The 12,487-nt window shown below is 46.1% G+C and overlaps 1 protein-coding gene across 2 annotated transcripts; it reads right to left on the reverse strand.

Annotated features, from left to right (window-relative positions):
* Nucleotides 1–456: 456 nt before the first annotated feature.
* Nucleotides 457–8,154, reverse strand: Kr (krueppel). Of its 2 annotated transcripts, none has more exons than XM_076375054.1 (3): nucleotides 7,706–8,154; nucleotides 2,366–3,041; nucleotides 457–1,639 (listed from the first exon to the last, which is right to left on the reverse strand). In XM_076375054.1, exons 1-3 carry the CDS (start codon nucleotides 7,743–7,745, stop codon nucleotides 859–861), a joined length of 1,497 nt encoding a protein of 498 aa, XP_076231169.1. In that variant the 5' UTR covers nucleotides 7,746–8,154; the 3' UTR covers nucleotides 457–858. The 2 variants fall into 2 exon arrangements, with proteins under 2 accessions (XP_076231169.1, XP_076231170.1); XM_076375055.1 differs by lacking the exon at nucleotides 7,706–8,154 and adding an exon at nucleotides 3,623–3,751.
* Between the last annotated feature and the right edge of the window lie 4,333 nt (nucleotides 8,155–12,487).

Genomic DNA, 12,487 nt, shown 5'->3' on the forward strand with positions numbered 1-12,487 from the left:
GAGGAACTTGTATACCAGTACATTCATTCCGTATAGCTTCTCTTTTTATATCTCGATTCCCGCTCGCCTCCATTCACGCGCCCGCACGCACAAACACCTCACTACGCACGCACACACGCACGCACACGTAAACGCACGCATTCACCGTAGCATTTTTTTGTTATTCAATAGTATACCCTATCTAATTAATATCTATCTAAAATCATCATCACGGATCCCGAACGAAACACGCGCAACTACAACGACTAACTAAATACACATCTTTCTCGCTCCTCGAAACGCTATGTACACGAAGGAACGTCAGCCCGAAAAAGAATACTCGAGCGAAGCTCCTGGGAGAGATCTCTCCTCTTCTCATCGAAACGTCTTTATACTCGTATGTATGTATATATATATATATAATATATATCTATATATATTTTTTTCTCGACAAAAAACGCGTCCCTGAATTGTTTTGTTTTGTTCTCGTTTAAATTACACGTTTCACAGGATGCTCAATAGACCCGCCATTCTCACTTTCGTCTCGTACTCCCTTCTCATAGGTACAATATTAATTAATAATAATAATCATCTATATAATATAATATATATATCTATAAAAAGCATCTTAACAATAGTGACTGTGAACCGGTGCTTGGAGGATTCATAGTGAGGATTCAATTGTGAGCTGCGAGGTTCGAGCTTGGCTACCCGAAACGAACGAGAATCGTTTCTCCCTTATCGATACTCTCCTCCCTCATCTCCCTGCTCGTCCCGAGGAATCCGCTCTCCCCGACAGTCGCGTCGAACCGCGCGAGAATCGGGCGCACAGGGCTCCGCTCTACGTAGCTGAGTGTCTACGTACCCCTAGAGGCTCCACTAGGACGCGTGGCCGACGTTAGTCGAGGCTGGGGCGGCGAGGGTCGCGAGGTGGTGGGCGTACTTGCTGTTGCGGTGGTTCTGGAGGAAGAGGCTGCTGGGGCTGGCCTCGGAGACGTCCAGCTCCTCGTCGTCCTCCTCGTGGATGGTGTCGCTGCTGGGGCTGCGGCTCATGGGCGAGTCGCCGCTGCTGTGGGAGTGCGAGTGAGGCCTGTGCATGCCAGTGGACATGGACAGGTCCTCGGGCTCCGTCTGCTCAGGCAGGTCGACGGGGATCCCAGAGAGATTCAGCGGCATCGGCATCGAGGTGCTCACCACTGGGCTAGGCAGCTGGCGATGAGCTGGTCTCACCGGCGTCATCGACTTCCTGCTGCCCTCGGGCTCCTCCATCTCCACGTCGATGTCGATGTCGATGTCCTCGTCCAGGTCGTCGCTGGCCAGCGACGGCGACGCGACCTGCGACCTTGGAATCTGCCCTGCCGCCACCGTGCCGCACTTGTGATGCATCAGGTGGTGCCTCCTGCGGAACCGCATCTGACAGTGCTCGCACTCGAACGGTTTCTCGCCTTTGTGGATCAGGAGGTGCGCCTTCAGCTGATTCGAGTCGCTGAACTTGGCCGAGCACAGCTCGCACGCGTAAGGACGCTCGCCGGTGTGCACGCGCAAGTGGCGGCGCAGGTTCGCTACCTGCACGAACTGACGGTCGCAGTGGCTGCAGTGGTACGGCTTCTCGCCCGTGTGCAGACGCATGTGGGTCTTTAGGTGGTGGTCCCGTGTGAATCTGGAATCAGTGCATGAGGATTTCATGAGGATATGAAGAACTGAGGCACAGTCAACCCTCCTATGACGCGATTATAATTCGTTCCGCGTTATAAGAAGCTAGTGTAAATCAGAATAATTCGTATTGTGTTGTATGGACAAGAGGGAAATTCTCCATTAATTTTAACCGTAATAGTGTACACGTTACAGAGACATTGCGTTTAAAGACTACCGTGTTATGTATGTGGAAACTGCGCTTTAAAAGTACCGCGTTATAGGAGGGCCATCATAATTTTTACTCCGTGCTATGAGAGTACCGCATTATAGAAGGGGGTTTACTGTAATCCGCGAGATAAAAGTGGCGAATTTGTCGCGGTATGTGTAAATTAACCTGATTCATATATGGTTCGTAGTACTTTGAAAGCATTAGAAAGAGTTTTCTCCTCATATTAACGAAAACAAACTTCTTAATTTGTTACAAGAGACAAGATCTGTAGACTGATAGATAGATAGATAGATAGATAGTTAGATCTGTAGACATATCATAAACTGCCACCGACAGACTCATCTAAATAGACATGGAAGAGTATCTATCTCAATATTGGAAAAAGTGTGACTGCAGAAATGAAAGATATTTGGGTCAAAGTTTCCTCTAAAAAGACTCGAGGTGCCTGAGTATCCTCCTCATAGAACACCTTAATAACGCAAGTATAAAAAACTGAGCTAGCCTCAAAGTAACTCGACTCACCGTTTATGGCACTCGGGGCACTCGAACGGCTTCTCCCCCGTGTGCGTGCGCTCGTGATTCTGCAGCACGTGCTTGTATCCGAACGACCTCGAGCACACTCCACAGGTGAACACCTTGTCCCTGCCGTCTTTGCCCGCCTCGGGGCTGACCGAGGTGGGTGGACTAAGCGGTGCCGAGCCCTCCACCGCCGCGGCCACGTTCTCCGTCTTCACCTTCGTGCCCTTCCTCTTCGTCGTCTGACCCTTCTTCGACATCCTGTCACCGCTGCTGCTCACCACGTTATTGTTATTGTTATTATTAGAGCTGTTGCTCGTCGCTCGCCTGGACGTGGACTTGATGCTCAGCGCTGGCGACAAGGGTCCTGGCGAATGATGGATCGGGGATGGTGGCGAGGAGGCGGCTGGTGGCGCCCAACCACCGAACAGCGTCTGATGGTGTCTGTAGAGGGAAGGACTCGCGGCGAGGGTCGCGTGCAAGGACACGGGAATCCCTGCGGCCATTAGAGCTGCTGTTCGACTCGCGGCTAGAAATTGCTGGGGTGTCAACATAGACAGGCCTGCCGTCGCGTTGTTCATACCAGGGAATATCACTTGCGACGTGTTGTTGTTCAAGGGCGGAGAGATCGGCTGCTTTTCGGATTCTTGCTTCATGTCGAGATGCTGGCTGCTTAAGAGTCCTGTAACATGATAAAGTGCACTGTGGGTGAGGAATTTTGTTAATTAAGGAGCTGTGGATGGTTTGAAGTCAGACACTCTATACTGATTGTTAGATTTCTTCGAGTGGAGGGTGAGTCTTAGGTACTAGGGTTTTATGTGTAGGTAGAATAGTTATCGAACTAGAAGGGTGGTTTTTAGAGCGTTTTTTGAAGTTGAAAGATATTTTAATAGTTCTGACTAAATTGTATATCATCATGAGATATTGATTTACTGTAATTATACAGTGAAGAATTGAATTATAAAGTATAGTGTATTGTAACTAAACACATTTCAACACTCAGCTGACGCGTTCTTAACACTACGATAAAAAAAGAATAAGAAATAAAAATCCTACTATATACTTCAATTGGTCAATTCCTTCAACTTCCTACTATCACTCTCAATTCAACTTAATCCCATAGCAGTGTGAAACATAATAAAAAATTTAGTATCACTCGAGTCTACACCTAAGGCTCAACAAAAGCCTCAAACAGAACCTATTCCAACAGGTTACCACCCTCTGAAACCACTCTCCTGAAACGCTATTCCTAAAAATACCCACTAAGGATAACAGCGTATCAAGCGTGGCGAAACGTAAAAAATAGCGAAGCATTGTGTTCTGCAACGTATCGCGTTGCGCAAGTATAGGAGCCGACAAAGATACGTCGTACACGCGTACGATGTGTAAAAAGGACAAGTGTACGTGTGCGGTGTGCGAATCGCGCGGTACTCGACGATCTTCTCCTCTCGCGCCTTTTCTCCCTCGCTCCTCTGTCGATAGTATTTCTCCTCCTCGTCCCACCTCGCCCTCCCACACACGTAGCTCACACGTGAGGTTCGCCTCGATCCTCCTCCATTCACTCACACTCTCGTACACGGTCGGTTCATTCATAAGGCTCGACTTCCCACCCACGTCACCGCGATGTGTACCGCCTCTCTTCGCCTCGAGGCCAACGACTCTGCGAAACGACTACGCGACGGTTGCGTGGCTTTTCTCGTCTACGAGACAACGAATTTTCTCGTCCCAAGTCCTCGAGGTCCATCGAGAGTTTCACCCCCGACGACAGCACGGAATTAAATACAGCGCAAGGACGTTCGGGCAGTCGCGAATTTGCGTCCCCCACGAGGAAACGCTTTTCTCGCAGGACCAGAATAACCGTTTCGAAATACGAGAGGCGTCTCTCTTGTTTTTTTTTTGCGTCGAGAATAGCTCCCGGAGAACGAGCAATTTGACCACCAAGGTTTTTCGAAAAAGAACGCATCGGGGTTGCACCCACCCCGTGATCGCTCATCCGAGTGACTCGCGTCACCGGGGAAGCTGCCGACGACGTAATTTAATTAACCAGAATGCGCTTTGGAGATTATTGGGACCTTTAATGAAAATTCAACCTGTTAACTGGGGAAGAGTTTACTCGTCAAGGGGGAAGTCCTAAAACGAATTTACGCGTCGCGAAAAGTTTGTTATTTTGATGAGGATACATAAGGGTGGGTTGTATACAACGTTCAGGCTGAATAAAATCACTTCATTCTTCTCTAATTATTTTAACAAAAATACAATGACTAGTGTCTCCAATAAAGGTATTTATTTCAGACTCTTATTGTATGGGTCATTCCACGCGAAATCGGGCACGTTTCGGAGCAAGTTCTTGTAATTTGCTCAAATTTGAATATGTTGTAGTCTTTAACGATATTTAAACGTACCCCAAAGCATTTTTCAAAATTTTGAAAATTGTCGTTTTTACAGCTGTTTGAAGTTAAGTACTACCTTTTTTTTAAAAAATTATAGCTATTGAACTAGTAACCGGATGGAGATGAGCTTTACGGTGCTTATAGAGAAAATATTGAAGTTTGTAAACAAAATTATTTCATTTAAAAGAAATTGTTTTTTAATCATCTTTTTTGCAATTATTTTAAACAAATGCAGGTTTTTAAGATGATGCGCGATTTTAAAAATCTGAAAAAAAAGGAGAATATAGTTTGATCCTTCCCCTTGATGGACAAACTTTCAAAAAGATGGACATTTTAAAATTGGCCCTGTGAAAATTGCTGAAAGTTGACACTGCGTCGAGTAGCACTGCTGTGGCGGGCGCGTCGTCGCTGGCAGCCTACTTGACTCCAGCGGACGAACGTGCGTTATTATTTGCGATCAAGGCGGCAAATATTGGTAACTCACTCTTTGTCAATGATACTTATTGACTAGTTCACATTCATTTTTGCCATGTGAAGTTGCAAAAAAGTGCCATTCTGCATTAATACCAAAATCTTCAAAATGAAAGCTAGGATTTAAGAGATTATATTTATGTTTTCAAGAATAAGACGAAGATTGAGTTACCAATATTTATTGATTGCATTAAACCTTGCAAATGCTCGGAAATAATGTAGAATAATTTTGGGTGAAGTCGCCTTGATTGCAAATAATAACGCACGTTCGCCCGCTGGAGTCAAGTAGGCTGCCAGCGACGACGCGCCCGCCACAGCAGTGCTACTCGACGCAGTGTCAACTTTCGGCAATTTTCACAGGGCCAATTTTAAAATGTCCATCTTTTTGAAAGTTTGTCCATCAAGGGGAAGGATCAAACTATATTCTCCTTTTTTTTCAGATTTTTAAAATCGCGCATCATCTTAAAAACCTGCATTTGTTTAAAATAATTGCAAAAAAGATGATTAAAAAACAATTTCTTTTAAATGAAATAATTTTGTTTACAAACTTCAATATTTTCTCTATAAGCACCGTAAAGCTCATCTCCATCCGGTTACTAGTTCAATAGCTATAATTTTTTAAAAAAAAGGTAGCACTTAACTTCAAACAGCTGTAAAAACGACAATTTTCAAAATTTTGAAAAATGCTTTGGGGTACGTTTAAATATCGTTAAAGACTACAACATATTCAAATTTGAGCAAATTACAAGAACTTGCTCCGAAACGTGCCCGATTTCGCGTGGAATGACCCGTATGCTACTACACACTAACCCTATACAATACGGATATCTTAAAGAAAAAAGAGGAAGAAAGGAAGTTAAGAAAAATTCTTACCTAGAGATATTTATGTACTAGTATAGAAATTGAAGCTTTAAGAATTATTCTCTTTCTCGTAATGGTAAAATTGCTAAGTTCTCATCTGTTTTATCTCCCACATATTAAAATAACAGCAAATGCAATTTAGAAAGACAATCACTGAACAGCTACGCTCACCCGTCATTCGCTAATTAATGGACCGTTTAGAGGAGGGCCGCGTAACGAGTCCCGTTGAATCGATAAGGGTGCGTAAGATCTCCTATTCTCTCTCTTCCCAGCCCCAAAGTTCCCTCAACACTGGCTAGGACTTCTTATAGCCTACAATCGCCGCGTTTCCCGGCAACACGACAGCGAGAACCGCCCCCGCTCGCATCCCTTCCCTAATTGGTCGCAACCCCAATGTTCCCGCTTCAATCCCTTTCTCAACGAATAAAAATTTCTTCTCTCACCTCTTCATTTTCCTCGGAATATCAAAGCAAAAGGTTGACAATACTATCTAACATCATTGAGAAACAGAACCTCCTCATCTATCTCAATAGTCCTATCACACGCTTAAAAAATCGTAACAAAATTCGTCGTCGTTTTTATGCGAAATTCGATCGAAGGAACGAAAGGCTCCGCTCGAGCACGCCGCGCATTGTTTATCACCTAGAAAACTGCTCTGACGGAATCCGTGGCGACGTCAGAGCGCACTTGACGGTTTCCGAAGCGATTTCGGGCGTCGGCTATTTTTAGCCCCGAGGAGCGTCGCAACGCGAACTCGTCGCAACTCGTCGAGCCCAATTTTCCCCCCGAGGCTGTGCGCGTCAAGCAATTTCACATCTTCCCGGCTTATCGATGTTTACAATGTGTCACAACACGCGAGCGTGTCGCCGCGCGGGCGCTTTTAGACTCTGGCGCCGAGCCAAGCGTTCGCTGCGCGTTTCTGCCCGAAACGCGAGAAACCACGAGAAACTTTGCTCCTTCGTCGCGACCGTCTCGCGTCAGATGTCTTTCCCTCGGAATTAACAAGCTCGACGGAGTGCTTTTTCTTTCGATCGCGAGGAACAACGGCGCGGTTAGGTCACTGGACCTCGAGGGTCGAGGCGCGTAGAGAAGAAAAAGCGTATCACCTTGATGGGGGCCAAAACAAACGAGACACGAGACGAGTCGTCTCTGTTTTCGATAGTAACGTCCGAAATGCGCGACGCAACGACGAATCTTGGGGACAGATCGTTGACTCGAGTAGGTGTCCGTGTGGAAAGTGAAATTTGTGTGAAGCGAGCACATTACTGTCACGTCACGTGAACTCACGTTAGATACTTAATAATGTATAACACGTTATACATAGCAAATTTATAGTGCGACTGAGGTTCTTTCCTTGTTTTAGATCTATTTTGCTATAATATGAAAGAAATTTACTATATGTAACGTGATTTCACGTGTTCGCAGCCTGAGGTTCCAGAGATACAAGGGACACGTTTAGGCTCGCTGTACACGAGCGATATTTTGGGGCACGATCTCGTTACGATCATCTGTCTTCGCTGTTTGTAATTTGGAAAATAAAGAAAAACATGATCGCTACGAAATCGTGCGTCAGAATATCGCTCGTGAGTATTGGCCCTTAGTCCGCAGCTCCGTCGACACGTACCTGCGTTAATTTGCGCCTCCTGGAGGTACGACAGTGCCATTCTACGATCCGTGCTGCGTGGTATCACTTTGACACTCCATCCACTTCCGAGCACAATGCGATCACTTCCGTGGAGAAAGACAGGCGAACGATCGCGTGTACTATCGCGCGGCACACTACACACCGCTGAAGATCAAGCGATCGCGAGAGCCTGCGTCGCTCTGGATCCTCCGTCTATCCTAGCACACCACGCGGGAACCACCGAATCCTCTTCTCAGTCGCGAGAGGTCTGATCGGGTCGCGTCTCCGCTGGAAACTGGCACAGGGTTCGGCGAACGAAGTCGAGAAGGTAACCGAGAGGGGACGAAAGAAATCGTGGAAACAAAGTACGTAAAACGATGGTTACTACTCTACTATAAACAACAAACGTCGCCGTCCGACCACGAGGAACGACGACAATCAACGACGTCGCTCTGGGCTGACCTAACCCAATACTAACTGACAATCGAGTCGCGCTCACTGTAGTCAAACATCCCCCACCCTTGCCGCCGCGCTCCCCACCGCCTTGGCGGCGTCCCCACTCCGCCGAGCGACGTCTACCCTCTCGAATCGCAACCCCGGATGCGCGAGTCGCAGAAACGCGCCTCGTAGGGGGATGAAGCGAGCGCGCGAGGAACGAAGGACGAGGAAGAGGCGAAGGGTGGCGCGAGAAGGAGGATACGAGGATCGAGGAGGTGAGAAGAGGAGCGATGGAGACGTTGGCCGAGGGGGGATGGACGAGACAGGGTGAACCTGCGACCGTGATCTTTAAGGGTGGGGGGTGAGCGAGCGTAGGGAGCACTGCTGCTTCTCTTTCGCGCCACGATGGACGAGGACGACCGCAGAAGGCGGGTAATCGGTGAAACCTGCGACAGAGGAGATAGGAGACGGTGCGCGCGGGGAGGGATGCGTGGAAGGGAGGTCGACGATATTCCGTGGCTATAAACTGAACCCGTGCATCGCTCACCCTTTGAGATCGCGAGAAACAAGAGCGATAAAAAGCGGCTCGAGACGCCGCGCAAAGGGAGATTGTTACGAACGCGATCCTTTCTTTGCGAGTCAGGCGCCTAATGCGTATCCTGTTTGCTTTTGCGGGAGAGTGGAGATTCTTTTTGGGAGTAGGTATTTTGGATGTGTTTTAGCACGATTCACGCGTATTTGGTTGGTCTGTATGGAGCAATGAGATGCACTGTTTTATGCAGTCTTTGAGAATGATTACGTAGAAATCATTTGGTAAGATTGAAGAATTTTAACAGGGAAAGTTAACTGATGGGGTAAAAAGTTTGTTTTATTGATTCCAGTTATAGTTTGGATTTCAACCTGAATGTAAATAGTACCTATAGAAAAAATAAATTCTAAAGGGAAACAAATGTGAAAGAATTTTGTGAACGTTATAGTTCTGAAGTGTACTATAAGTATAACTCATTAGCGTAACACTTTCGCAGTTATTTCACAGTAGTTGTAAATAGAATAAACTAGAGAAGTCGTGTTTTCAAATATCAAGTTGTAGTAACACTTACGTGGTTGAACGTGCAATAAAAAAGTAGCAGTTATAGTATCTAGAAGTTATAGTACCTGCTATATACATCTTTAATTTTTATTATAAAAAGACCTTATCTATCCTTTATAGATTTAATTGCAAGTTGAATTAATTATTATAGATTTAGACTACTAAACCCGCATATGATTTCACATTAAAATTTAATTTACCTTATTTACGCCTCAACTTATCCAGTATTCTCAAATTTCTTCCCATTGAGTTCGGATTTACAGATTTCGTGGCATCACGCACGTGCACGTGTCGTCTCCGCGGAACTTTAACATAGCTTTTAATATTTCAAAAGCGGTCGATAGGGATTGCCTCGCGAAGTACGGCTGTCCATAAATCGCTCTCCGTCTCCTTTGAAACCCTCCGTTTGCTGGATATACAGTGTAATCATTAAATATACAGCGGTTAATGCATCCTCTGATTATGCGTTCGTCAGGATACATACGTTACGTTCCCTAAGAAATTTTAAACCAATCATGCAATCTAAATTCACATGCATCTGAGTTGAGACAATATTTATTTCACTTCTTTCTTACCATTGCAGTCTAAAAATATACCCATGTTTCTCTTAACAATAGTGCTAAAATATCATTGCAACTATTCATCAATTCTACTACTAAAACTTTCAATAAGCTCTCCTGTACGCTTCCATGATCCCACAAGAACCACATTCGCAAACCTATTATTCACGAGAATCTTCGTACCGAAAAGCTCAAAAAAGAGCACAAAAAACCCCCAAAAAAAAGAAAAACAAAAAATGAAAAATCCAGGAAAAAGTTCTGTCGTTACACAGAAAAAAAGTGACGAAACGTTTCGTTTGACAGTTCGCGGGTGCGGCACACGTTTCCATCAGCCGAAACTCGCGTCACGCGTCGCGTCGGGGGAATCAAACGAGTCCCGAACAATGCAATTTACGCACCCTGCGCGGCGGTATCGCCAACGAAGAATTTCCTCCGCGTTCGCGACTTCCGCTCGGCGATAACGCGCGTCACAAAGCCGCCGAGCGCACAGGGCTCCTACTGTTTTTTGGAAACGAATTCAGTCGGCCCCTCGCCCCACCCAGCCGCCAAGCACCGTTTTTTTTCCTCGGGGGTGAAAAGTGCGTGCACGCGCGGCCCTCTCTTCTCCGCTCGCTCACCTGCCCGTGATCGGGCGTGCTCAGCGCGTGCCTGCAGCCGAAAACTTACGGGACCACCGCGCACCCGTGCACGATAAAAAAGTGGAAGAATGCCCCTGGTCTGGGCGCGTGTGGAGCTGCTTCGTGGTGTGCGTGCGCGCGATGCAGGCCTCGCACACGCTCGTGGCGGCGCACCGGTGCGCTCGCGAGGGCACGCTCTCCATCCTGTCAGCTTGTTGTCGTCGAACGATGGAATAGAGATAGAGATTGGATGATATTTTTGGGGGGGTGACGAGGTAGACGGAGGGGGGCAAGTGGTGACCTGGATCGAAAGGCGAAAGCTCGCAGTTCGGTGAATTAACCCATTGTGTTATCACGCCGTGACGAGCTCGTTGTCGTGTACTGTTTTGTTATCACGCTGCCTCTTTTGCTGCGGTTCGTTCTTTCAACTTTTGTTTCTTTTTTTTTGGGCGATGTGTTTTTTCATTGTGGAGTGCATGGTTGGTTTTCACGGTTTTTGTGTGCGTTTTTGTGTGGGTGGAGAGTGTGAGATTGTGGTGAAAAATTGTGGTAGGTAAGTAAGTAATAAGCAATTCTGAGAGTTGTATTGTTGGTTTTAGGATTTGAGTAAGAAGCAAAATTTGGAGCATGTTTTAACTGTGTACCAGATTAGTAGAATGTGAAAAATATTTTTTATTTACACAAAATATATACCTGTTCCATGTTTTAGATCTAAAATTTCTAAATTTAGTTACTACTTATTACTAGCAAATTTTCAATAGACAATTAAATCTCATATACATATTCTCTCCAGTTAATATCTATGAAACAGGTGCCTCAGAACAAAATTTCAAGACTCAACAATTCTCTAATTTCCAGACCGATGCTGCACTAAAGAAAGAAACAGCGCCTATCCTAGCAGCAGAATGAAAAGGAGGGCGGTGCACCCATCGAAATCGAGTACATTCGATAAGTATTTCCGCATACAAGCCTGACAAAATATTGTGAAAAAAGCGCACAGGTATAGGGTCGGCTTTGGTCTAAATCGCGAGGAAAATACGGGGCAGCTATAAAAGGGATCTGCCCGATCTAACTTAGAGCAGCACTATATTCAACGTGTTACGTAAGTGTAAACCCACCGATAATTTCGCGCAACATTCTCGACCTCTTTTTTATCCATGAATTTTCTCTCCTTCCTTCGAAATCGTAATCCTTCCTCCGAAATCGTAAAGGGTTGCGAGACGCTTAAGGGGATTTCCATGGCCATACTGCGGTTATGCAATCGCTCGGTAAATCGTCGAGAGAAAAAGAGCAAACAGAAACGGGGATGTTTTTTAGGCGCTTAAACGTGCCCGATTGACCCATGGTCGCGAGGAAAAACTGTTTACAATGGCCAGATTATTGGCAATTATTACGATACTTAACCCTTGGCCGTCCGACGTGAAAGCGTGAGCCTCTACCTGGTGCAGAGCCATTGTGCGCCAGATGAGGCTCGTAACCCTTTCAGACGCCCTTCCGGATACCTGCTCCGTGCTCTCCCGAATAGTACAGAGTTAAAAGGTGCCCATTTGTCACGGTGAACTCAATACAGAGAGAGATTCCCATCGCATCAATCGTTCATAAGAGACAGAAAACCTACAAGGAAACCTATTCCCAGAATATCAAATTCCCTAAATAAAGCACGCGATCTCACTGCCTCTTCCAAGCGTCACCTAAATTACCCTGGCAACCGAGTCGCTACAATTAAAGCAGACGTTTAGGGCACGCAATCCGAGAGGACTGTTGACCTTAAAAATATGCAAGAAAATAGCGAAACGATGGACAGTATTTCGCTGAGGCAGTAAAACGGACCGTAGGGTTGTTGAACCGTCCTCATCGCTCTTATACCATCGCTGGAGACGTCACAGGGTCGTGGTTGTTAGGGCCATCAGCCTCTAGCCAACGTTTTACTCTACCGAACTCTGCGAAAGGTTGTGTATATACGTCGTGGAAAATGGAAAGCTCTCGAGGTAAAGGTGAAGCACTGGCCGAGACGTGGAGCGCGAGAAACGACTAGGTGTGGGTACCAGGCAATTCAAGTCTCGATTGCTCTAGTTTC

The sequence above is a fragment of the Calliopsis andreniformis genome, chromosome 3 (genome assembly GCF_051401765.1).
Source record: "Calliopsis andreniformis isolate RMS-2024a chromosome 3, iyCalAndr_principal, whole genome shotgun sequence".
Taxonomy (NCBI): Eukaryota; Metazoa; Arthropoda; class Insecta; order Hymenoptera; family Andrenidae; genus Calliopsis; species Calliopsis andreniformis.